A 27500-nucleotide genomic window follows, 5' to 3' on the forward strand; every position below is an offset into this window, starting at 1 on the left:
TATAGAAGTCAGTGGCCGTTGTGTGCGGCTGTGGAACGAAGTGTTTGTGTGAAGTCTTGAATGATAACGACACGCGGAATATTATTCTAACACGGTTTCGGAGGAAATGGAGGTCTGACACCACCACAGGGAAACACGAAACAAGGACTGCCACAAGGATGATAAGGAACACAAAGCGACCACCAACACAAGAATGATAAGGAACAAGGAGCTAACACCGCCGCAAGGATGAGAAACACGGAGTGAACACCGCCACACGAAGGAGGAGGAACACGGAGTGAACACCGCCACACGGAGGAGGAGGAACACGAAGAGAACACCGCCACACGGAGGAAGAGGAACACGAAGGGAACACCGCCACACGGAGGAGGAGGAACACGAAAGGAACATCGCCACGGAGAAGGAGGAGGAACACGAAGGGAACACCGCCACGGAGGAGGAGGAACACGAAGGGAACACCGCTACACGGAGGAGGAGGAACATGAATGGACCACCGCCAGGGAGGAGGAGAAACACGAAGGGAACACCGCCACGGAGGATGAGGAGGACCACGAAGGGAACACCGCCACGGAAGAGGAGGAATACGAAGGAAACACCGCCACGGTGGAGGAGGAACACGAAGGGAACACCGCTAAGGAGGAGGAGAAACACGAAGGGAACACCGCCAAGGAGGAGGAAGAACACGAAGGGAACACCGTCAAGGAGGAGGAGGAACACGAAGGGAACACCGCCACGGAGAGGAGGAATACGAAAGGAACACCGTCACGGAGGAGGAGGAGGAGGAGGAGGAGGAGGAGGAACACCGCTACGGAGGAGGAGGAACGCGAAGCGAACACCGCCACGGAGGAACACGAAGGGAACACCGTCACGGAAGAGGAACACTAAAAGAACACCGTCATAGAAGCGGAGAATCGCGCCGCCGAACAGGACTTTGTAATGAGGAGGCGGTTATAATTAACTAAGTCTAGGTTTTCTTTGTCACCGTTGTTCAACACGTGAAGAACTTGAAGTGCGTCGAGTCATAAGCCACGCTACTCCAAACCTCACACTATAAATTATTATTATTATTATTATTATTATTATTATTATTATTATCATTATCATTATTATTATTATTATTATTATTATTATTATTATTATTATTATTATTATTACATTGATTATTGTGTTTCGCTATAACGCAAGGAACTGAGGCTGTTTGGTTTGTTGCAAGGAATCTATGCGGCGATTATTCTCAGTTCTTTCAGTGCTATACTTGTCACAGCTTTCCTTTAATCACAGGACACTCGGACACATCTTTGTCTCCCGCAGCCGCTTCTAAACATTCTGGCGGCTAAACTGTGAAAATCTCTTATCTTAGTAGCTTTAAAGATTTTGTACTGTTTTTATTGTTTTGAATAGTTGCATATTACAGTTTTCAGGGGAGAGAATGCTTCAAGAGACTAGTTGATCAAAGAAAAAAAAAAGAAAACACTCGTTTGTGTAGCACTGGAAGTGTTAAAAGCCGCAAGAAGGAACAAGTGTTGCATTGTACAGACTTGGCAGGATTTATATGCATTGTGGGAACCAACGGATGCCAATAACCTTCCACTCTCCGCTTGTCCGACTCCTTCCTCATGCAGACAGTCTCGCTCTCCACTCACTGCTGTTTAAGGCGCAGTCTTCTCAGTAAAGGTAGGCGCACACTTGTTCGCATCGTACGGACGGCACGCATCGTACGCATCGGATTTTAGTATTCTTTACATTATTTCAAATGGGTCTGCGCGCATTTGACCGCGTCGTACGCATCGGACATCGGCAATGCCGACGAGGATCCCCGAAAGAGCATTCAATCCGATGCGTACGAACGATGCGGATGGAGTATGTCCTTCCAGAGAGAGCTCAGCTTCACAACTGCGGGTGGTGAATGGTCCAATGCCGACAATGTGCGCAGAAAATCCGATCCGTCCGATGCGTGCCGTCCGTACGATGCGGACCAATGTGCGCTGACCCCAAAAACAATCCGATGAGTACGATGCGTGCCGTCCGTACGATGCGAACAAGTGTGCGCCTACCTTAAAGGTGATGAACGGATACTGGCCAGCTTATTCAGGTTGTGGTGTGAAAAAAAAAAAAAATATATGAACCCAAATATGTTAGGTAAGATTGGAAGAGTTTACGAAATGGTATAGTCTTTCTTTCTTTTCTTTTTCTTTTTTTTTTTTTTCATTACGGATCGTCACAGCAAATTAACCTTCGCCAGCCCGCTCTGTCTTCTGCGCCTCCCTCAGTCACACCCATTACAAGCATGTCTTCTATTAGGTTTTTCCCTCGTTCTCCTGCCTGATATAATTTATCAATCTCCATCATCATCCTTCCTATGTGCTCTTCTTCTCTCCTTGTGACGTGCTGACACCACCGTGCTACGGATAAAAAATACTATAACCGCTGCTGCTGCTGCTGCTGCTGCTGCTGCTGCTGCTACTACTACTACTACTACTACTACTACTACTACTACTACTACTACTACTACTACTACTACTACTACTACTACTACTACAGCTCCGTCAGGAGCATTTTAAAACTGGCGCTTGAATTGGTGCTATGTGGCAACTTTTCCATTTACAATTATAGAGGCTTACAATTAAGTTTTACATGGTTATAATGATTTCATATTAATATGATATAATATGAGACTAGTTGGTGCATATTACTGGAAGGGTAAGAATATTTGTGGATTGATGGGGTGTGCAGTGCGACGTAAGGGTGTGTAATTATCCATAGGAGGGGCAGTGTTTAAGAAGGCGTTCGCTCTCCGATTCTTTATAAAACCAGAATTTTGGCTGAACCAGACGGTGACACGGGCCAGGGCTGCCTCTGTTGCTAGTGCAAGATCGGTGCCTGCCAGGAGACGTCCAGGGAGTCCAGGTGCCGCTCATAATGACCAGGAAAGGTTATAATCTTTGTGAATCTGACGCACCCATTACTTGAGGACTTCTCACAGTTTGCACTCTCCTTTATACGGACATCTTGTAGTACGCAGTCACTTCAATAGATATACGTGTGAATTTTAGTGCACATATATTTTGTTATACCTTTTGTATTTGGGTACCATTCATTGTTATAGGACAATAATATCACATAAACAAGCAACCTACGTCAGCTGATCGGCGGCGACGATGAGGAGCAGCAACAGGCCAGTGGTAAACAAATTTCCTTCTTATCTGTTCGTATAAAACAAGCCTAGGTACCATGTTCGATAGTGAGTGTGCAGTGTGAAAACATGAAGTTGCTACGAGGAGTAGGGCGTTAGAAGCGTCATCAGTCACTGTGCGTTCCCAGCCACCGTTTTTGAGTCACCTTGCTGGTTTGGTCACTGCAGTGCCTCCTGGTGAGTAATGTCATGTATTTACACAAACGGTGTATAAGACACTTACCACACCCCAGTCTTTTTCTGTCTCATCCCTATATTCGTCTCCTCCCATTCTTTATCTCATTGCTTCTCTCATGGCGGTCCTAACCTAATACGTATTTCCACGCCACCTACCTACCAGCAAAGAGATTGTTGTGACATGACCTAACCAAATACTGGCACATTTTCCATAGGTTGAGTGCCTTGTCCCTTGACGCTTTATTCCTTTATGCAGTCTTCGATGAAAGTCAGGGACACTAGCACAAAAAACCTCATACTAGAAGTAGCTAACTTGGAGTTAAGGGAAAAGTTCCTTAGGTATGTTACTTACTACAACTCCTGACCATCATTTGTTGTGTACCTCCAGAACTTGTTTGTTTTCAAATCTGGTCTAACTAACAGTAGTACCTTAATGAGGCATTATTTGAACATGTTGATAATATGGAGATAACCTTAGCGTCTCCTCCCAAGATTAGTGTTTACATGTCAGATAGAATTAAGGTTGCAGAATATCTTGCAATATATATATCAACTTCCAGAAACTTGTTAAAAAAAAAAAAAAAAAGGATAATGAACTGATAAATCTCAGCACAGCACCCTTCCCCTCTGAGTGTTTGAGTCACTGCCTGGCCTCATGGGCCCACGTCTGTGGGCGTTGTGCTGTCTGCTGTGGCTTGATTGGTTCACAGTTCCTAGGCACTGGCTATTTATTTTTGGGCAAAGTTTGATAGGTTAGGTTAGATTAGTTTAGATTAGGTTATGGTCAGCTAGTTTCAAAATTAAAAGAAGCCATTTTTTTGTTGTTTCCAGCAAAGAAAAACTATCTCAATTTGAAAAAGCATCATATATTGCCCAGAAATAAATAGTCATTGCCTGGAAAGCAGTTTATCTCCATATTACCCAAACATGTTTGTTTCTGTACTGTGCCACTTCCCAGTCACATATTTAAAGAAAATTTTAAAAATTATAAAAATAAAGATAAACTAATAATCACTCATATACTTAGAGAACAGAAAAAATCAAACCAATAAAAAAGTGAAATAACTACTCTTCTCAGTTGACCACAAAAGAGAGAGAGAGAAAGAGAAAAAAAGTTACTGGTTACCTAAACTAAATCCCCCTCTGGGGTAACACCACCTAACTAAAGTAATTAACTAACTAAAAAAAAAGTAACTAAGGATCTCAGGAGTGCTTATTTGTCTTTGTTGTTGTTGGAGGACATCTGCATAGCAGCAAAAGGCAGGTTAGGGTTCAGGTGAGAGGTGGATGGCTGCGTGATCACATGGATTCGTCAGCAGGAAGGCTACAGCAGGAGAAGATGATGGTGTTAAGGGGTTGGAAGAGTCCACAGGTGCAGTCCTGGCAGTCCTCCACTTGTCTTTGGCATCTGCATGGCATCCTCTTGCAACCCTTGGGTGACCTGGGCAAACCTCGTCCCGCTACTTTGTCCATGTGGTCTCGCCTCCTCTTGTCTCCGCTCCTTTCCTCTCCTTGGTCACTGGCGAGGTGTAGCCCATGCCATGGCTGTGGGTACCCCCTCCTAAATGAGGGTCACAGGCAACCATGCAGTTCAGAGGCCAATCACCAACTTCTTGTCTATGTGCAGGTCAGGGCTGGAAAGAGAGCGAGGGTGGTCGCTTGGGTAGGAGGAAGGCAGTGATATTACTCTGCATTTTGTTTGGCATCTTCTGATTGGCAACTGCGAGTTTCCGCACTACTTAATTCTTCTAGGATCCTCTTAGTCCCTATTTGCTTCTATCTAGATCTAAGTAGCATCCTTCTCCGCCTGGTTTTGGTATTCTTATTGCACCATATTCACATTTCAGTCAGTTTTCTGTGCCTGCATAGTTAAGGCCCACAGAGCACATTTTTCAGAACACAGGAGATAAAGTTGGCATGAAAGATTTTCAGGGAAGACAAATATAAAACTCTCCCCTTTGTATAGCAAAACAAAAACTGTGATACAGTACTGACCTGTTTATGATGCACCATCTAGCCTGGTTATGTTATCTTTGATTATTTTTTGGTGTAATTGTGGGCTGGTGCATTAGCAATGTGTGGTTCCCATGGACTCCTCCTCACTCTAGATTAGGTGTTGGGAAGCCCACCTGGTAAGGAGGTAGAGGTGGGTGACTTTGAGATGAGTGAAGTTATAAATAGTATTACATCTGGAGTAGAAGGTGCATAAGGGGAGAGTGTACTGTGGTGATGGTATGCTGTAAAAGTGATAGTCAACCTGGGTGCAAGATGCACCCAGGTTGCATGTTTTTTTTTTTTTTCAAAGGGTACATGGAAATAGTGGGGTACATGGAGGGACATGACATGGCCAATGTCTATAAGAGTGCAAAGTACAGAAAGATGTTTTAGAAAAAAAATATCATGTAAGAAACTACTTAAAAATTGAATTAAGGTAATACAAATTTATGTATTAATATATTACTCAGATGCAACCTGAACCTCACAGGCTAGAACTGTAGTATTGTTTTATTACATACACATTTAGTACCTTTATAAACATTACTTAGGACGGAGTAACTATTTGTTATTCTTTAAGTATACCAAGTATGTACTGTCATCTGTATATTTTTAGCCTTAAAAATAGAGAAAAGTGTGATGTATTATTATTATTATTATTGTAATTTATTTATTTCATTTATTTTTATATTTTGTCCAAGGTGCTAGGGTGCATGTATTTCTCAGTAGCTCCTGAAAGGGTACATGAACTTAGAAAAAGGTTGGAAACCACTGTGTTTTATGACTGGAATGAAGGTAAAGGATGAGAGGAAGTAAATGATCATGCAGAGACTGACAGAAAAGCACATGGATAAAAGATTGTGATGTAACATGATTGAACATAGGAAATGTTAGGAGAGGAATGACTTTGCAGCACAGAGGCTAATGAGTGCTAAGATTGTGAATGATGCTTGGTGCTGTGTGTGGAACAACCTACAAGGGATTGTCAGCCTGTTATATATATATATATATATATATATATATATATATATATATATATATATATATATATATATATATATATATATATATATATATATATATATACCTTACTGAATAATGAATCATTGACTGACATCAGTATCTTTTGACAGATTGTCACTCCTCATTGGCAGCAGAAGACCCTGCAGAGTGCTGGCAAAACTGTGCAAGTCAACCCACTAGATCTTTAAAAACATCCCTCCACTAAAAAAAAAAAAAAAAAAAAAGAAAAAAGAAAAACTTAGACAAGCCACTTGGTGCTGTCACAATGGGGAGATTTCAGGTAATGAAAAAGGGTGGCAAGATGAAATGGAATATAGGATATGTATACCAGTTACTTATGTGTATATCTTTTATAGTTTATACTACATTTGTGAAATATTAGTCATAACATTGTTAGATTTCATTTGTCTAAAATGAGGAAATAGTATTTTTCATATGAGTATTTTGATGTTATTAAAAAATTCAAACCAGTGTCAACCCTTTGATGTTAATACTGTTTGCATACACCTTTTATACATATCCCCAAATAACAAATAACAAAGTCTTTAGCATATAAAAATGCACACACACACACACTTTATCATCACGTAATTGTTTTGATTCAGTATGTTAAGGTGTGTGACACTGACAATGATGTTTTTCAGGTGTTGCTGAGAAAGCTGCATGCAAGACATCCCAGTGACTGATAAGGACTACAGCAAAATATTTTGACATGGTGTGAGAAACCTTCAGGACATGGCTACATGATTTAAAGAATGAGAAGGGCAGAAGATATGGGGTGCATGAAAGTTTGCTCTGCGTTTATTCTATCAGGCCTTTATCTATCACAAATTCTCAAGACAAATTTTCATTAACTGCTATTTGAACTGTGCACTCCTGCCAGAAACAAGTTTGCATGAATACAGGGCTGGAGCAAAACAACTTGACCCCTTAAGAGAAAAGCAGAGGCCTTGCAAAAAGGAAGAGACTATGGAATTACATTTTATGCAATGAACCTTAAAGAATCTCTTCATTTTGACCAGGTCTCTGACTCTGTTATTGGTTGGGAGAACTTTGGAGAGTATATGGCAAACCTTACACTTACTTTTCTGCTCATTCACGACCAAAGGGTTCTTTAAGAAACAAGATTATTTTAAGATACATTTTCTAGCCAGGAGGGAATTGGTACTTGTGAACTGACAATTATACGAGATAACTGTAAAGAATGTGGGTTCAAAGGACTCTTAGTTTGTGATCTGGAAGGAGTGCATCATTCTCTGCTTAAAACTCTTGGTTTGTCAACTTACCATCTTAGGTAAGATAATCTTACCTTTGAAGTCAATAGTGAGAAAATACATTTCTTTCTTGGAAAGCCTTACAAACTGAAGTGTTTTTGCAGAATTATTTTAATGGAAACATTTTTTTTTAATGTAGTAGACAATGTCCAGAAGCTTTAGACTTACAGGATATTTTATCTTTGAGCACATGAGTGGTGATTTTTTTTTAATGCTGGTCAGTCTTACCATCCAGTTACTATCCAGTTACTAAGTTGTACAGTAGAAACAATTATTTACACTCAGTCCAGCTCCCACAGGCAGCAGTTTATACAATAGAATATGTGTACAAGGTGGATCTTTTGCCCTGTTTCAGTAGTTCAGCTGTTTAATTTAAAAAAAAATTTGGACTGGGTTAATTTCAAGTTCTTGGTCATTTGGAATTGATTTGATATCAGAGGAATTTATTTAATACAAAGTCATACATAGTGATAGGAAATTTGTGCAACACCTCACGTACATTTTCTTTTTATACACGGCTGATAAGTCAATCTAACATTACTCGAGGCTTTGTGGCTGAGATTCTGTTCTACAAAGTGAAGAAGTATCTTCTCACTCAACTAAATCAGGACTGTCTGGCAAACATAATTTTGAAATTGAGAAATAGATATGGGAATTATGACCATTATATTGTGTATATATCCTGTCAAATGTCTAAACACTGGTGACCAATGAACTTCTGCAAGGTTCAGCATCAGGTAATCGTGAAGTAGAGAGTCATAATCCCCATGGTCTCCAATTTGGAATCAGATGCTCTCATGACACATAGACAATGATTCAAAAACTGAAGAGCCACTGCCTGGCAAAATGGCTTAATAAAAATGCACCTGCCTCTATTGTGTAGTGGACATGCAAACTTTTATTTGAAAGGGCATGACTGGCAAACATGTTTTGCATTACATAACAGAAACATGAATCCTGCAAAATTTAGACATCTTTAAGCATTAATCAGAACAGAAAATGTACATATGGAGGGGTTCCATGCCCAAAAACAGTATAACGGTATTTTATTTGGAGAAAGCTGTCTGGTATAATGGAGAAAGCTATAATGGGCAGTAATCACCTGTACCTTGGAGAAAATTAGAAATTCACTTTGTTTCCCTGCTTCCCTAGAGTTGTGTTCCACCCAAGTACACAGTGGTTCACTTTTATTTATATTGTATATACTTTTACATAATTAGAGGAATGAGATAAAAATAGGTTATCATGACAAAGTGAAACACTTAACATATCTGTGTGTATATCCTGACAAATTGAAACACTTACCACACACCTGTGTATATATATATATATATATATATATATATATATATATATATATATATATATATATATATATATATATATATATATATATATATATATATATATATATTATATTTATTTATTTATTTATTTATTTTATTTATTTTTTTTCCAGCTGACCTGATGCTGATTTGGCAGGTTAGTACATACCAAATATTGACAACGTACAAAAGCATTCATATTTTTATGGTATGTGTATTTTATTTATACAGTGTATTTATTGTATGCATACAAATATTTCATATCATTGAGTTGTATCCTGCTTGTGTGCCTTTAATGACAGAAAGGTGCTGTTCTGTCCTTTGTAAAGTGCTGTTCTGTCTTCCTATGTTATAAGCCTAGTTAGTGCCTGTAATGTGCTTTGATCTTCTGTCATCCACTTTTTGCTTAAGTCTGAAATATACCTATTGTTGTTAAAAAAAAACATGCACACATCTTAATGCACTACTATTACACAACACAGTATACCAACAGATTTCACACATTAGTAAAGAACAGGGTTGTGGTTTCACTACGTTAAAGTTTTGTTGATACACGCATCAGCGGGAATACATTTCAGTGCATTTTCTCAATTAATTCCTATTTTACTATGTAGTCAAAATAATTTAGATCCAAGAAAATAATACCAAGAACCTATTTTCACTCCATAAATCTAAAACTGACAGGTTGTGAGTGTGCATTCTAGCAGCAGACAGTGACTGATGTATGACTGATGACTTCTGACAGGCATAAAAGATTGATGGTCATAAATTCTGTTAGGTATGACATTTACTTACCGTTGACCATAAGGAGTTAGCTACAATCAACCATAACCACTATGAAGAATATAGGCTAAGAAGATCTATTCACATTTCAGACACCTGGCACTTAACAGCAGGACAGAACAGCACCTTTCTGGCATCAAAGATACTCACAGCAAGATGGTTAAATGCTTTGATGAAAAACACTAAATGTAGGTCAATATTATGCATGTAGTACGTACTTTGCATAAATAAAATACATCGTAAAAGTGATATGGATGTATTTGTAAGTTAATGTACCCAAAGGTATCAACCTGACAGATCTGCATGGCAGCAAGGATTTTGCCATGAATGAGCTCAGCGGAGGATGTCCTGATACTGAGGAGGATGAGGAGAGCGACCAATTTTCTTCAGTTAAGGTTGCCAGAGAAGACTTCAGCTGGCGGTGAAAGCACTTGACTGTGCTGCTGTTAGCTTATGGATGGTAGCCAGAGGTCCTGTAGCGGCAGATACCAAGGAGAGTCACAACTTTGTTCCATATGCTGGAATCAAGCTGACTGCCAACGGTCAGAGGTGAGGTTTACAGGCACACTAAACCTGGAGATTCACGTGGCAATGAAGGTGTATGCAACAGAGTTAGTGGTTATGTTTGCCAGGGGTGCAGCCTTAGGCCAGTGTGTGAAATGGTCCAATGGTCCACACAGGTCAGCAGGTACTGTAGGTTGCCCACTGAGCCATATATGTAAGGTCATGTCTCTTAGGGCTGTCACCATAAGGGGCTTGAATTAAAGTCTAGGAGACAGACAAACAAACATTCTATTCTTATTCCAGCTACAATGGACACAGTAATCCTGGCTTTCTCTAGTGCGTGTCTTTGCGACACAAGTTTGGCTGCAATAGTATGTGTGTGTAGGATACAAGTATGTGTGTCTCTGTCTGTCCTTCCTAACTAAATGATATTCCTAAACCTTTCCCCCACCAAGTTCAGAGCAAAATCTTGAACTTATGACTGGCTGCTGTAACCTCTTGCTTGCACAGGTGCCTGGAACATCAAAGCAGTGGTGTGGATCATGGGTTGCAGGGACATCTGTCAAGGGGTTCACAGAGGCAGCATCTGGGCGTAGAAATCGGGGATTCCCATCTCAGGACACAGGCCACACGGTAGGCAGACATTGTGTTGATGCGGTTCATGGTATACCAATACTGTGCCCACCTGGTCCCAGCAGGTGGTCCTGGGATTCTGGATGTGTACTCGCTGGTTAACATCAAGGGCAGGCAGTGTTTGGGTATGTCTCCCGCTACAATAACAACTTCCTATTCTCACTGTGTTGTGTGTCAGGCAGGCACAGTCCTCCTTGGTGGGTTGCCACTCTGTCTTGTATGCTTTAGGATGGGCTGGCATGCAGGTGCAGAGGGGTGGCTGTATAGCACTTGTGCCAGAGAACATCCAGTGTGGCTTGGTGTATTCTGCACCTCCAGAAGTCCACGATCGAACGCCCCACAGTCAATGTTGCCTGAGGGAGTGATCTTCATGATTAAGTGCTGACAACTTTGACTGATGCCTTGGCATTACTGTTGGCTTGCAGGCATTTAAGTGAGGTAACCAGGTTCTGGAAGTCCCAGCATTTTGGAAAGTCAGTAAATTCTCAAACTTGTCTGCATCAAGTGTGATACCATTCTCCTGCCACCTGGTAAAAATGGTGTTGGTGCGGTCGAGGTGTAGTAGTAGATCATGATCGTGAATGAGATCATCATCCACCACTTTAACACAGTTGGGGACACCTTATAGTGCCTTGTCCCCTCAAATGCAGAAGGTGTCACCCGTTGCTGCAAATCCCATGGAGGCAGAGGCATTTCAAGCAACCGTAAGGTGTTGTTATTAACATGGTGAGTGTGGCTGGTCCTTCTCACCCAGCTCAAGCTGCCAGTAGTATCTTTGCAGGGCATCAACTGTAGTGAAGTAGTGAACCTAAAGATCACCACTTCTGATGACATCAAATGGTTTTGGTGAGGGGTGGGCAGGGCGAGAGATCTGCTTGTTGAGATGAGACAGGTCACAGTAGTGATTCTCACTACACTGTTGGGTGACACCAGGGCAATGGCTCATCACTAGCAGGTGGCCTGGGTCACCATCAACTGCAGTTCTTGTTGTACAGCATCCTGGAAAGCCAGCGGAATCTGCTGGGGTGTGTGGATGGCAAAGGGTGTTGCATCCTCCAGCAGGTGTACGAGTATGTGCAATGGTGGTTCTTTCATTGGGTGTAGTGGTGATAATTATTGCAAGTCCTCCTTAATACAATCCCACAAGAAAAACTCCTTGGCTTGTGCTAGGGTTGTGGTGTTGAACAGGAGTGTTGGGTCCGTGGTAGGATGTGAGAGTGAAAGCGGTGGTGATGTGCAGCTAGGAGTGGCACATGGTGAGGAGGGAGGAATGACTTGGAAGATGGAGCCTCGATGTCATGTGCATTGCGTTAGGCATTCTCCATCTGTCCTTCCTAACTAAATGATATTCCTACAGTAGCAGTGGCTGTTGGTATAGGGTAGCAGTCCAACTAGGTGTATGTGAAAGTGGTTGAATCTCTCTGAGACTGGTGTGAAGGTGGCTGCAGGAGTTTATAAGTTTCTTGAAACCTCCCTCTTGAAGGAATTCATGTCATAGGAAGGTGGAAAAACAGAAGCAGGTAGGGAGTTTCAGAGTTTACCAGAGAAAGGGATGAATGATTAAGAATACTGTGTAACTCTTGCATTAGAGAGGTGGACAGAATAGGGGTGAGAGAAAGAAGAAAGTCTAGTGCAGCAAGGCCATGGGAGGAAGGGAGGCATTCAGTTAGCAAGATCAGAAGAGCAGTTAGCATGAAAATAGCAGTAGAAGACAGCTAGAGATGCAACATTGCAGTGATGAAAGAGAGGCTGAAGACAGTCAGTTAGAGGAGAGGAGTTGATGAGACAAAAAGCTTTTGATTCCACCCTGTCTAGAAGAGCGGTATGAGTGGGAACCCCCCCTAGACATGTGAAGCATACTCCATACATGGACACAGATAAGGCCCCTTGTACAGAATTAGCAGCTGGGGGGGTGAGAAAAATTGCCAGAGAAGTCTCAGAACACCTAAACTTCATAGAAGCTGTTTTAGCTAGAAATGAAATGTGAAGTTTCCAGTTCAGATTACAAGTACAGGACAGACCGAGGATATTCAGTGTAGAAAAGCGGGACAGTTGAGTGTTGTCGAAGAAGAGGGGATAGTTGTCTGGAAGGTTGTGTCGAGTTGATGGATGGAGGAATTAAGTTTTTGAGGCATTGAACAATACCAAGTTTGCTCTGCCCCAATCAGAAATTTTAGAAAGATCAGAAGTCAGGCGCTTCCCTGTGTTTACTTCCTGAAGGGTTGGATGTCTATGAAAAGACGTGGAAAAGTGCAGGGTGGTATCATCAGCGTAGGAGTGGATAGGACAAGAAGTTTGGTTTAGAAGATCATTAATGAATAATAAGAAGAGAGTGGGTGACAGGACAGAACCCTGAGGAACACCACTATTAATAGATTTAGGAGAAGAACAGTGACCATCTACCACAGAAGCAATAGAATGGTCAGAAAAGAAACTTGAGATGAAGTTACAGAGAGAAGGATAGAAGCTGTAGGAGGGTAGTTTGGAGATCAAAGCTTTATGCCAGACTCTATCAAAAGCTTTTGATATATATCCAAGGCAACAGCAAAAGTTTCACCAAAATCTCTAAAAAAGGATGACCAAGACTCATTAAGGAAAGCTAGAAGATCACCAGTAGAGTGTGGCCTTGATGGAACTCATACCGGCAATCAGATAGAAGGTTGTGAAGTGATAGATGTTTAAGAATCTTCCTGTTGAGGATAGATTCAAAAACTTTAGATAGGCAGGAAATTAAAGCAATAGGACAGTAGTTTGAGGGATTAGAACTGTCACCCTTTTTAGAAACAGGCTGAATGTAGGCAAACTTCCAGCACGAAGGAAAGGTAGATGTTGACAGACAGACTGAGCTGAAAAAGTTTGACTAGGCAAGGTGCAAGCACAGTTTCGGAGAACAATAGGAGGGACCCCATCAGGTCCATAAGCTTTCTCAGAGTTTAGGCCAGCGAGGGCATGGAAAACATCATTGCGAAGAATTTTAATGGATAGCACGAAGCAGTCAGAGAGGGTGGAGGAGAGGGAGGAACAAGCCCAGAATCGTCCAAGGTAGAGTTTTTAGCTAAGGTTTGAGTGAAGAGTTCAGCTTTAGAAATAGATGTGATAGCATTGGTGCCATCTGGTTGAAATAAAGGAGGGAAAGAAGAAGCAGCAAAGTTATTGGAGATATTTTTGGCTAGATGCCAGAAGTCACGAGGGGAGTTAGATCTTGAAGGATTTTGACGCTTTATGTTAATGAAGGAGTTTTCGGCTAGTTGGAGAACAGACTTGGCATGGTTCTGGGCAGAAATATAAAGTGCATGAGAATCTGGTGATGGAAGGCTTAAGTACCTTTTGAGGGCCACCTCTCTATCATGTATAGCACGAGAATAAGCTGTGTTAAACCAAGGTTTGGAAAGTTTAGGTCAAGAGAAAAAGAGTGAGGAATGTACGCCTCCATGCCAGACACTATCACCTCTGTTATGCGCTCAGAGTGAGGAATGTACGCCTCCATGCCAGACACCATCACCTCTGTTATGCGCTCAGCACACAAAGACAGGTCTCTGACACGGAAGCAGTAGTCATTCTAAGGAATATCAGCAAAACCTCCTCAGGTCCCCCCAACTAGGAGAGGCAAAACGCCAGAGGCACCTTCGCTTAGGGGGATCCTGAGGAGGGAGTGGAGCAATAGGACAAAATACAGATATGAGATTGTGATCGGAGGAGTCCAACAGAGAAGAGAGGGTGACAGCATAAGCAGAAGGATTAGAGGTCATGAAAAGATCAAGAATGTTGGGCATATCTCCAAGACGGTCAGGAATATGAGTAGGGTGTTGCACCAATTGTTCTAGGTCATGGAGGATAGCAAAGTTGAAGGCTAGTTCACCAGGATGGTCAGTGAAGGGAGAGGAAAGAGCCAAAGCTGGTGGTGAACATTGAAGTCTCCAAGAATGGAGATCTCTGCAAAAGGGAAGAGGGTCAGAATGTGCACCACTTTAGAAGAAAAGGGGCTACTACTGTCAGTTGCCTCAGACACCTGTGTTTCAGTGAGGAAAAGAAGATGAGGTTTAGAAGAGGAGAGGTGATGTCTACAGATTGAAAATTAGATCTTAGACTGCGAATGTTGCAAAATTTAATGAAGAAAAAGTTGAGGGGGTTGTCAAGACACTTAGGGTCATCAACAGAAGGGCAGTCCGACCTGGAGACATTTATGGTCCCCTCCCCAGATGGGGACTCCAAGGATGGTGTAGGAGTTCCCATTATAATTTTAAAATTTTTGAGTGTAGGGTGTGTGTGTGTGTTATTAGGTGCTTGTAGTTTTGTGTGGATGAAGAGAGTTGTCTTTAGAGGGCAGGCTGTGACTGCCCCCTTGTATTGTGAGACACAAAGGGAAACGTTCATTGAGGTCACAGCTGGGTTTAATGATAAGTTCACAGTACCCCTTGAACAGTGCTTTAGACCTCACTGGGAATAATTATTGTTTCAGCAGGTGCCTACTGCCTCCCCTTGTAGAGTTGGTATGATATGTCACCTTGGAGGCTTGACAGTTGATGTAGGTGAGTGTCCACTGTTTGATGTCCTTGTTTATCCCTTCCCATATAAAACAGGTCATCATCTACTGGGAGGCACAAATTCCAGAGAGACAAGTCATGCAGCTGTCGGAAGAGCTGGTATCAATGCTTCACAGGGATGTATGGGCAAACAGCATAGGTGGATACATCAGCATAGACCAGGGTTCCTGGAAGCATGATTTTCTTCATCTTCAACATGGGGGTTTGCCAGGAATTCCTGCAGCTCAGTGGCACCAGCCTGGTCTGCAGCAATGGTGGCATAGTTGATGGGAGAGGATGTGACAGCAGAGCTGTTCTGGAAAAGGGCATCAGTTGGGGGTTATGGTGTGTAGGAGTCCTTTTTCTTGTTGAACATTGTGGTGAGAGGTCTGTGGTCGGTGTAAATGTGAAAAGAACTGGATCTTGGGCACAGGGTACCTTCTTCGACTGTGCGGGAGTTGAGGGCATGGTAGTCTCCACAAGGCCTGATGTCTCTGTTCTTTTTGGGGATGTGAAGTGCTGATGACCATTTGCTGCTGCTGGGCTGTATGATGCCTTGATTCATCAGAGATTTGAACTCAGCCTTGGCTTTCTTAAAACGCTCAGGAGCTAAGTGTTGAACCTTGGCGTGTACTGGTAATCCAGTTGTCTTGATGTGGTGAGTCACGTGGTGGAATCACATGCTGAAGAATATGGCTGCTTCAGCATGAGGAAGGGTCTTGAGGTTGGCGAACTTGTGGTCCTGGTGAATAACGGTGTCTTGCACGGTCACTGGATGCAGCCTGTGCCTTTGTGGAGAAGGCAATGAGGGGGTCCATCTTTCAGGTCAATCATGAGGTAGTAGTGCCTCAGAAAATCAGCACCAAGGATGGCTTGAGAGACTGCTCCAACATAGAACATCCACTTGAAAGAACGGCACATGCTCAGGTCTAGCTGCATCGTTTGTCACGAGCATACTGGTATTTTGGTACCATTAGCAGCATACAGGTGCAGAGGCAGGAAGCAGGGACCACTGGCTGGCTGGCGCAGGAAGGACACTAACGTCTGCACCAAGAACTTAGTCTGGGATGGGCAGTTGTAGATGTGGAGCAGTGTAGATGAAGAAGGATGGGTGAACACTATGCTGCATTAATGTTTGCTGTTTGTGCTTAACACCTTGAAAGTGCAAGGAGTAAGGCACTTTTATGGTATCTTTCCCAAACTTGTGGTGTTAGAAGCAGACTCTTTGGGTCCTTGAGACACATCTTGAGTGAGATCATCATTGGAAGTGGTGTGGAGTGGAGGAGAGGGAGTATGGACAGCTATGGAGTTGTTGCTTGAGATTATTAACTTCCACTGTAAGTTGGGATATGAGATCAGCTAATTGTGCCAGCTGTGGGATTGTCCTGCTTCATCATGATGGCAGCAACTGAAAGCTGGCATAGGTTGAATGGTCACCATGAGGTCATTGGCAAGACTGGCAGATTTTCCTGGGTGAAAGAAAATATATATTAATCTGTAAATATTCATCTGTATACAGGTGTGTGTGTGTTACTTTGTTTTTAAATAATACAATCAATCATATGATAATAATTCTGGTCACTGAACTTGTGCTTTTCCACTTAAGTATGCAAAATATACATTGGAATGAGTGTAACAAGCAAATATCTGTATATATTTGGGTGGAACCATAACTCCAAGAAGGCAGAAAATATGAGTTTCCTAATTTTATTATTATTTATTTCAGACAGCTTTCTTTAAACTGTTACAAAATGCTCAGTTATACAGGGTGTCTCACAGAAAGTTACATTACATTGAAATGAAAGATCAAGCTATGAAAAGTCATTCAGTCTGAAATATTATGCGACTAAATGCTGCTTTTTAACACGTGGTTTAGAAGCTACTGTATATTTAAAAATATGAATGCATCAGCAGTGGCAGGTGGCCATGGTCCCATCCCATAATGCCCAGCTGATCACTGTTGCCATGTGGAGTTTATTTACAAAAATCATGTGTAAAATAGCAAAATACACTCCATATGGCAATACAAATGTGTCATCATTATGTTTTAACAATTAACTGTTATAACAATACACCGTATTCTTAAATTTAAATTTTCTCTTTATTTACAATATTATCTTGATGTGTAATAGCAAAACAAAGAGAAAATGAGATTAAAAAACCAAAGTGTAGTGTTGTAGCAAGATATAAAGACACCTTTTTATTATTACCTTTGGGCAGAGTCTTTAAAATGTTCAGCTTCTGTGTTTCACCAAATACATGGCATATATATATATATATATATATATATATATATATATATATATATATATATATATATATATATATATATATATATATATATATATATATATATATATATATATATATATATATATATATATATATATATATATATATATATCTCTCTCTCTCTCTCTCTCTCTCTCTCTCTCTCTCTCTCTCTCTCTCTCTCTCTCTCAGATCAGGTGTGCTTCACTACCTGGCTAATGTGGTAGATTTGAGGAGGAGGAAGGCAATGATGGGCAGGGTGCAAGGCAGCAGCCAGATGCACCATGACTTTCAGATGCTACACACACACACTTCTGGAACAAAAGTTTTGGTTTGGTGTGGGACCTGACTGGATGAGTGGACAGTCTGACATATTTGGTGATGCTAGGGCAAGGAGGGAGCAGTGGATGAGTTGGTGTCTGGAAGGGATAGTGCAGCAAACATGGGCCCTGCATATTATTAAAAGTAATGTGTACAACAACTGTAAGTGCAAGGCCCTGCATATTATTAAGTAATGTGTGCAACAACTGTAAGTGCAAGACAGAAGTGAGCTGTAACAAATGGATATTTACTCCACTGTAATGAATTTTCTTCTAGAAAGTGACTTTTCCTTAACCATCAAAACATGCCTTAAAAATTCTAGATTGAAAAAAAATCATAACCACCCAACAGTAATACCCTAGGATGTTTCTAGCTAAGAGAGTCACGTTATCAGGCAAGTGCTCTTCAGTTTCTGAATCACACACTCTATGTATGGGGTTGTGGGATATCGGATTCCCAATCTAAGATTATGAGATTATGTCTGGGAATTATGACTCTTCTACCTCACAGTTACCTGATGTTGGAGCTTGCAGGAATTCATAGGTCACCTGTGTTAGACCTTTAATGAAATCCATACTAGTTGGTGACATTCCCAATTAAAACTCCCACTGACATGAGTGTCACATTGCACAAATTGGCAACTTGCCCCTTCTTAGTCTGAAAAAGTCTGTCAGGAGAAAGTAACTAAATGGCAAGTTAGGTTAGCTCCTCTTATGTTTTTGAAAGCTTGGAATAAAGACTCATTGTTTGACATATTGACATAAGAGAAAGTTATCATCTATCTGTTGTGACTGCTCCTTGCTTTGGCTAACAAAATGGCTGTGTTTGTTTTAAACAAAGTGTTCTACTGAGGTGATGTGCTCTTCCTGGAAAATATACAGACCACATTTACATAGTATGAGTGAACATAAGAACATAAGAACATAAGAAATAAGGGAAGCTGCAAGAAGCGACCAGGCTTACACGTGGCAGTCCCTGTATGAAACACACCTACCTATTTCCATCTGTTATCCCCATCCATAAACTTGTCTAATCTTCTCTTAAAGCTCTCTAGTGTCCTAGCACTAACTACATGATTACTGAGTCCGTTCCACTCATCTACCACTCTATTTGAGAACCAATTTTTTCCTATCTCCTTCCTAAACCTAAATTTTTTAAGCTTGAACCCGTTATTTCTTGTTCTACCCTGGTTGCTGATCCTAAGAATTTTGCTTACATTTCCCTTGTTATAACCCTTATACCACTTAAAGACTTAAAGAGTGTTAGAGTTTCACTAGAATACTGAAATAAAGAGAAAATAAGCCAAATAACTATTGCATTGGTAAAGAAATCGAGTGATGAGGGACACACCACAAACATGGTTGTGGAGCTGCCCCAAAATGTTTTTTCTTTAGTTGTTTAGCTGTAAGATGAGGATATACCTTTAACTATCTCCTGATAGTTAAACACCTGATAAGGCATTGTTAAACATTTTGGGGCAACCCACCAAACCATGTTTGTAGCAAGGCACATCCTTGCGTTCTCTTCACTCCATTTGTTCACACTAATGCACTTTATCTTTTCACTGGCAATAGTTATACTGCTTATTTTGTCTGTGTTTCACCATTCTAGTGAAACTAACACTCGTACTATGTAATCACAGCTTGTGTATTTTCCAGGCATCACACATCACCTCAGTTGAACACTTTGTTTAAAACAAACACAGCTGATTTGTTAGCCAAAGCAAGGAGTGGTCACAACAGATAACTTTCACTTGTCAGAGTGTCAAACATCTAATTTGCCATGTATTTATTTTCCCTCTGCAGATTTTTTCAGACTTAGAAGGAGCAAGCTGCCAGTTTGTGTAATGTGACACTCACATCACCAGTTCTAATCATGAATGTTGCTGACTGTATTTTACAATTTTTAAAACATTTTCCAGATAGCCCCCAGTTAATTTTACTTTGTAGAAATGAATCTTGCCACAAAACCTTGAGTGTTGCCAGGTTAACTTATGATGCATCTCTATACAATGAAAAAAATATTATTATATACAAGTTAGTGCACAAACTTCCAAGACCATTGCTGATTTTACATTACTGATAAATTTCAGATGAAATTTTCAAAGTAAATCTTATATAATTTCTTTGTAAGGAGATCTATCTAAATTACTAAAACACAAATCCTGCTGCCTGTGGTGGGCTGTTGCTGCTATACAGCTCAAGAGTACTTGTGTGGCAGGATTGAACTGTATTTTTGAAACTTTCCACGTCTAACAATCTATTGAATAAAAATTTTATATGTACCATGAAATTAATTTTATTCCCCCAATTTTGATAGCATTGCTTTTAAAAAGTGTTTGAGGATTCAAGAGATCCGGTGAATCAATGGAAAATGTACTTTTATCACCCATAACTTCAAAAGTAGCATTATCTCTGACAAGCTCTTCCTGATCATAAACCAAAAAGTACTTTAAGCCTTTTCTTTAACTTTCTTTACAGTCACCTCATATAATTCCATCAGTTCACAGGTAGTATCAGTTCCCTCTTGGCTAGAAAATGTATCTTAATATGATCTTGTTTCTTAAAACAAGTTTTTGGTTATGAATGAGCACAGAAGTAAGTGCAAGGTTTGCCATGTTCTCCAAAGTCCTCCCAACTAATAATGGAGTCAGAAGCCTGGCCAAAATGAAGAGATTTTTTAAGGTTCATTGCATAAAATGCAATTCCTAATGTTTACTGCATAAAATACAAATTCCAAAATCTCTTTTTTGCAAGGTCTCTGCTTTTCATCTTAAGGGGTAAAGTTACTTTGCTCCAGCCAGGTGTGCATGCAAACTTGCTTCAGGCAGGAAGGAGCACAGAGATCAAATGAAAAATTTGTCTTTTAAAAACTGTGACAGACAAAGGCTTGATAGAATAAAGGCAGAGCAAACTTTCATGCCCCCATACTTTCTGCCCTTCTTATTCTTTAAATCATGTAGCCATGTCCTGAAGAATTCTCACACTTCGGGTCAAAATGTTTAAAGCAGTCCTTATAGTCGCTGGGATGTCTTGCAAGCAGCTCTCTAAGCAACATGTTGTTTATGCAGCCTCAGTGTAGCAGTCTGCTATAATTTATATTTTGGGCACCTGAAAATAATAAACATGATCAATGTCACACTCCTTATGCTAAACCAAAACAATTGTGTGATGATATAGTGTGTGTGTGTGTGTGTGTGCATTTATATGTTATGGACTTTGTTATTTAGGGATATGTAGAAATTATAGTGTGTGCAAAGGAGTATAATCATCAAAAGGTTAAGACATTGCCTTGAAAACTGCCCTTTTGTTATGCTCCCATGAATAATACTGTGAAAGTGTGTTTGGTGAATATGTAAAAGAAATGTACTTTCTCAACTTTCTGAACTTCAACAGTATGATTATCCTCTGATAAGCCAAGAGTTTTTTATAGCAATGAATGATGTATTCCTTGATCATAAACTGTAAAAAGTAATTTAAACCCACTTTCTCTAACTTTCTTCTTAACTGCTATCTTTTATTATTCCCTCAATTAAGATGTATCAATCACACACAAGTGGAAATACCCTCTCAAGGGGTAATAGCAACAAAATATTTTTTTCCACTTCTTACTCAACCTTTTGGACTAATATGAAGACAAGATTTGCTTCTTTCAAACTTGCACTTCATATCTAGTGCCCTTGTTTGCATGCACTCCACATCTTCTGACCTTGTTTTGCATTACATAACAGCTGTGTTATAATTATCACACTTCCAGGTCAAAACATTTAGCTGAAGTTCTTACGAGCTGCTGGTTGCTCACACAGCCTCAGTGTAGGAGTCTGCAGCTTTTTTTTATTTCTATTTTTTTTCTTCCATGAAAATAAAGTTTGTTCTGCACCAAGAAATTGTAGAGAGATCAGACAGTAGAAAATATATAAATGAATATTTTAAATAAGATACTAATCTATAAAAACTAAATAAATTGAGCGAATATCAAATGTGAATAGAATAGTAAGAATATTTCCTCTTGTTAAAACACACACACACACACACACACACACACACACACATTTTCATTCTTGAAGCTGACTGATAGCAGCAATAACAACACTGTGTTGAAATACCATTTCGAGAAGGAAGTCAAGTGCTGCAAATAATTTCCCTCCCCCTCACCAACCTTCATAACAAAAATAAAAATTGCGATCTCAGTTGTGTCCTCCATATATAAGTGAATGACAAGACCTTAACCTATGTTTACATAAATATATATTTACTTGACGAAACAAAAATTATTGGTAAATGCTGCAACACTTAATTGTCCTTGCCCTATTCTCTGTGAAAAGAATGGGTGGGAGGCTACTTGTCAGAGGAAACCAGGTACCTTTTTAGCTACATCAGCTATATGAGTACACGGCCAACCAGCAAAACACACCCCCCACCTCACAACAATAATAAAACACCAGTCCCACACACGTAGAGTGTTATTCCTTGATGAGAGACACACGGCCTTCAAACTTACCAGAAAAAAAGTGATGAGAAACTGTGCCGTATGTGCTTGTTGCCAGAAGAAACGGTATAAACAGACGATGGTGGAGGTGGAAGCGTTGGAAAGTTATATATATATATATATATATATATATATATATATATATATATATATATATATATATATATATATATATATATATATATATATATATATATATATGGAACAAGGTGAACACAGGAACAAGAGGAAAATTAAAACAGGTGGGACAAGAGCACACACCTAGGTCCATTTTGTAGCACATCCACACCATTACTGCCTTAACAGACTCTGCTTCGCTGTGTTGAACCTCAACGAAACGAAACCAATCTTTAACTTTTTCTTATAACCCACGTTCATGCGTACAGCTAGCTCAGGAATTTTGCTACATGTGGCAAGATGAGGTCAATATCCGGCAGAACTGTACAATGAAACAGGAAATAATCCCAAGCTTCGGATAATAAGGATGACGCAAAGTTGCTAGATACATGTGTAAACAAGAGGCAGAACGTAACCAATCGGTAGTATAATTATTAAATTATTATTACTATTATTGAGTATATGACGCATAAAGCAGGAAACACCGTAGCGTATGTCGTAAGTGGCCCGCGACGTAACAGGTGATGTTTCAACTCGATACTGTGATTGTTACAGTTGAGGAAACTATTAACTTGTTTGAGCAAGGTTTGTCACTTTGGGGCAGTGTTATCTTATTTTATTATATCTACTTACCTATTTATTTTTGTTTGGCTGTGTCACGTTTGTTGCGTGGTTGGGTGTGATGTGTAATATGATTTTTTTTTTAATTAATTAATTAATTTATTTATTTATTTATTTTTTTTTTTTTATGGCTGTGTCATATCGATTGTTGTGTGGCTGAGTGTGGCTGGAGAGAGTTTGCTGTGGTTCATGTGACGCAAGTGATGTGTGGTATGGATTGTCGAGTGATTGGGTGTGATAATATACCGTAGATTGTTGTGTAGTTGGTGTGATATGTGGCATGATGTGGCTTTGCGTTCACGGTGCGGCTAGGTGCTATGTGTGGTATGGTATGGTTGGGTACTACGTATGTGTATGTGGTGTGGTGTAGAGGGTGAGATGTGGATTGTGATGTGGCCAGGACCTGGTGTGATGTTAGTTGCATGGCTGGGCGTGGTGTGGCTTCGTGTGGTGTGACTGAGTGTGATACAGGTTGTTGTGGTGTAATGTAACTGTAGTGTGAACTGGTGTGTTACGAGTTAGGCGGCTGCGAGTGGCGCGCTGTGTGATGCTGCTCTGTGTAGTATGGATGTATTAATTGTAATAATTAGTGTTGTGTTTATCAGGCGACATCCATTTTACATGCGTAAGATCAGATGAAACTAAATTATATACTCTTAGCAAAGTAATCAACAAAATAAGATGTAAACTTCGCTCTTGCCAGTGTGTATGTACACAATTACAAAAATATTGATGGTTCTCGAGGCCATAACCAAGTGCATAATCGATCCTTGAAATTAATTGAGGTCTAAACATTTAAGTTGATGGAATTCGATTATATTTATAAATACTTTACACTTTTCTTACAAGCGTTTTTTTTTCCAGAAGGTTGGTTTACATTTATTATTATTATTATTATTATTATTATTATTATTATTATTATTATTATTATTATTATTACTATTATTATTAGTTTTATTACAACTGCTACTTCTACTGCTACTACTACTACTACTACTACTACAACTACTATCTCTATCATTTATTTATTTTTAGGAAGAAAGCTACCAGATAAGGCCGCTGAACAAGTAACTGACCATCATCAGTCCACTGTCGTATTAGGAGTAGTAAAACATTCAACACTATTAGGCGGGGTGTGTGTGTGTGTGTGTGTGTGTGTGTGTGTGTGTGTGTGTGTGTGTGTGTGTGTGTGTGTGTGTGTGTGTGTGTGTGTGTGTCCCTCATTGATAATTGCAAGTAAATGAAAGCTCATACTGTACAAGAACTACGTAAACTATGACATAGTGTTAACAGTGTGGGAGTCACAGACGGAGTATAAACGTGGCAAAGAATGATTCTTTCAAGCATTTCACGATAATGACACCACTTATTTCCATTGCACAAGAATATTTACAAGGGACACACTTATCATGCGTAGCTACAAAAGGGCAAAGAACTTGAGATTAAACAACTAACCTCGCTCGTTTCGTTTCCGAGAGAGAGAGAGAGAGAGAGAGAGAGAGACCCACACCATCTATACCATCAATAAGAGTACACAGTGATTACACACCCTGTAAACATCACCATGCACCCATCTTTTTCTGCTACTATCTATTTCAGATTCCATTTTAGATCCTATGGCGCAGTTTTTTTTTTTTTTCGCAAATATCTTCTAAAAAAACAATTGGATCAATATGACAATGACAGCTTGTTTGACACCATCCCCTAATGAGAAAACCTTTTCCTGTCTGAATGTCTTTTCAGCTCTTGCCAGCTTTGCTTTCAAAGTCAAGAAACACCGGGCAATGAACCGCAGTTCCATAAATTAGAGGATGGTGTCAAACAAACTGTCATATTACCATAAAAACACATCTGTTTGTTTAGAAGATATCTGAGAAAACGATGCCTCATAAAGTGAAATAGTAACATCCTGCCTACGCCACACTATCTTATAACCAACCAGAGAAGGAGTAGGGGGAGGAGGAGGAACAAAATAACACTCCCGCTCGACAGCACAACCAAGGGTACACTGCGACTGCCTGGTCTTCCACGTGCTGAAACATCAGCGGAACATGAACCTGAATCTTTAACTTTTACTTGATTAAACCAGCGATCATGCGTCCCGCGCTTATATGTAACTCAATCATGTTGTACACTGGCAAATAACATCAACGCAAATGTAACAAGTTCATTATTAATTGGAATAAGAAAAAAAAAAACGCATTGTTTAAACTGTATTTTCAGACAATGGGTACCGCTCATGCAGGTTCCCAAACTGAGACCAGCAAGTGCCGCACAGTGAGATGGACCAGTCATTACATAATGGTTGCATCCCCCGAGACATGAGGTAGGTACTAATTACCCATGGGGTGAAAGAAACTCAACTGTAGAACGGCTGATGTATATTATAAAAATACTGTGGTGGTACAGAAAAGGCTTGCCGGAAAACGCCGTGAATGTGAGTGGCGGAGCCCAAGGATGAGTGAGTCTCTCATTCCCGTTGGAGACAGCGCGTCTGTGTCCGAACCAGAAAAAGTATATTCTACGTAAGGATATATCATGACAGATGATGTAATTTCCTGTCTCATTTTTTCCACCAGCGCTCAGCAAACACGCACACAGTGAGCCATGGCGCGAGTTCTGCCACCGCCGTTGCTGCTACTGCTGCTGGTAAAATTAAATTCTGGAAGCTCCTCCAGCCTGGTGCAACCGGATTGTACTGATGGAAGTACACCAGTGGAGAAAGGAAACAGCGCAGTAGTCTATGAAGGACTTGCTGAGAAAGAGAAAGATCTAACTATCAAATTGTATGTGTGGGTTGCGGAAGATTTTAAAGGTGTTACTCTTGAAGTGACGGGAAAGAGTGGCGGTAAGAAAATCTGGCTCTCTGATGATATTTTTTCACGTAATAAGTGGCAAACTATTTTAATAAAAATTAATATATCAGACAATATTTTTACTCGGTGGAGGACTCCTATAGATACGGCTAAGTGCATGATGAACGACTCTCTACCTGACCCCTCAAAATTGTCTATAACGGCTTATGGCTCTTCATGGTGGTTAAATACCTCATCAATAAATTGCAGCGTCGAGGGAAACAGGGAAAATGATGTAAGGAATGTCATCTGCGAAGAACCACCAATCACACTCACAAAAGATTTATGGAAGACCATGAAGAATTGGATAATAGTGGCGGCGGTGTTTCTTGTGGCAGTGGTGATGGGCGTCATAATGTGCTATAAATGTAAATCTGAAACATCACGTGAGTAGTGCTGGTGTATGTGTGTGTGATTAGTTTTAATATTTTACATTTTAATGAGACTCTATTTAAGTGTTTTAATGTGCAAGTTGTTGCCAATAAGCATCAATCTTGAAAAAAAGTGTGTGTGTGTGTGTGTGTGTGTGTGTGTGTGTGTGTGTGTGAGCGTGTACTAACATTGTGTGTTTAAATTACTATGTATCTAAGTGTTTTAAGAAACGAGTTTTAGCCAATAAACATCAGCCTGAAACGTCAGTAAACATGTCTAAAAAAAAAAAAAAGAACGTGTGTGTGTGTGTGTGTGTGTGTGTGTTTGAACAACAACCATTAATAACTTCACCACACCCACAGGCAACACAGCAAATCCAGGTGAGGTAGGCAACGCGCAATACGTCACAGAGAATGACTTATATGAATCGTTAGATTACTGCAAGGATCGCTCGCTGAACGACAATAACACCAAAGGTGGGCTCTCGCCTGTGCAAAAAGGTCTGAAAAAAAAAGTGTGTGTGTGTGTGTGTGTGTGTTTGAGCATCAACCACTAATAACTTCACCACACCCACAGGCAACGCAAACAGGCAGTGCAAACAGGTCTAAAAAAAAGAAGGTGTTGTGTTGTGTTGTGTGTGTGTGTGTGTGTGTGTGTGTGTTTGAGCAACAACCACTAATAACTTCACCACACCCACAGGCAACGCAGCAAATCCAGGTGAGGCAGGCAACGCGCAACACGTCACAGAGAATGACTTGTATGAATCGTTCGAATATCACATAAAGGATCACTCGCTGCACGGGAAGTTCGACAATAACACCAAAGTTGGCTTCTCGCCAGTGAAGAGAGAAGCACCGTACACCACTGAAAATGAGCTGTATGAATCTTTCAGCAGTTGTGGGCACAGATATGACCAGTAGGCGAACCCAAAGATTAAATCCCTCAATTGCTATTTATTTATTGATTTTTTTTTTTAATATTAGACATATTGGATAGCAGAAGATTAAAGATAGAATAAGGAAATT

At 40.3% G+C, this 27500-nt stretch overlaps 2 protein-coding genes and 1 long non-coding RNA gene across 40 annotated transcripts in view; 2 read left to right on the forward strand and 1 right to left on the reverse strand.

Annotated features, from left to right (window-relative positions):
* LOC135098093 (uncharacterized) overlaps positions 1 to 20314 on the forward strand; it is a 21052-nt gene extending 738 nt beyond the window's left edge. The window contains exons 1-8 of one of the 33 annotated variants that reach the window (XM_064000310.1): positions 2728 to 2932; positions 3227 to 3370; positions 6499 to 6668; positions 7033 to 7166; positions 9122 to 9144; positions 9863 to 10319; positions 10785 to 10907; positions 15367 to 17697. In XM_064000310.1, the coding sequence (XP_063856380.1) occupies positions 10224 to 10319; positions 10785 to 10907; positions 15367 to 15630 (483 nt within the window). In that variant the 5' untranslated portion in view covers positions 2728 to 2932; positions 3227 to 3370; positions 6499 to 6668; ... (1 more) ...; positions 9122 to 9144; positions 9863 to 10223 and the 3' untranslated portion in view covers positions 15631 to 17697. The other 32 variants (XM_064000365.1, XM_064000355.1, XM_064000318.1 and 29 more) reach the window with 32 other exon arrangements.
* On the reverse strand, positions 10067 to 18028 carry LOC135098209 (uncharacterized). The gene is made up of 2 exons (XR_010266675.1): positions 17913 to 18028; positions 10067 to 16899 (listed from the first exon to the last, which is right to left on the reverse strand). It is a non-coding gene; the product is annotated as an uncharacterized LOC135098209 (long non-coding RNA).
* Positions 20315 to 25690: 5376 nt separating the features above from the next.
* Positions 25691 to 27500, forward strand: part of LOC135098066 (uncharacterized) — a 2241-nt gene continuing 431 nt past the window's right edge. Inside the window, exons 1-4 of one of the 6 annotated variants that reach the window (XM_064000295.1) lie at positions 25821 to 26096; positions 26314 to 26489; positions 26838 to 26951; positions 27175 to 27500. The exon at positions 27175 to 27500 is cut by the window's right edge and continues 431 nt beyond it. In XM_064000295.1, the coding sequence (XP_063856365.1) occupies positions 26399 to 26489; positions 26838 to 26951; positions 27175 to 27395 (426 nt within the window). In that variant the 5' untranslated portion in view covers positions 25821 to 26096; positions 26314 to 26398 and the 3' untranslated portion in view covers positions 27396 to 27500. Of the gene's footprint in view, positions 26490 to 26837; positions 26952 to 27174 lie in introns of all 6 variants that reach the window. The other 5 variants (XR_010266543.1, XM_064000280.1, XM_064000290.1 and 2 more) reach the window with 5 other exon arrangements.

Source organism: Scylla paramamosain, chromosome 4 (assembly GCF_035594125.1).
Source record: "Scylla paramamosain isolate STU-SP2022 chromosome 4, ASM3559412v1, whole genome shotgun sequence".
In the NCBI taxonomy this organism is placed as follows: Eukaryota; Metazoa; Arthropoda; class Malacostraca; order Decapoda; family Portunidae; genus Scylla; species Scylla paramamosain.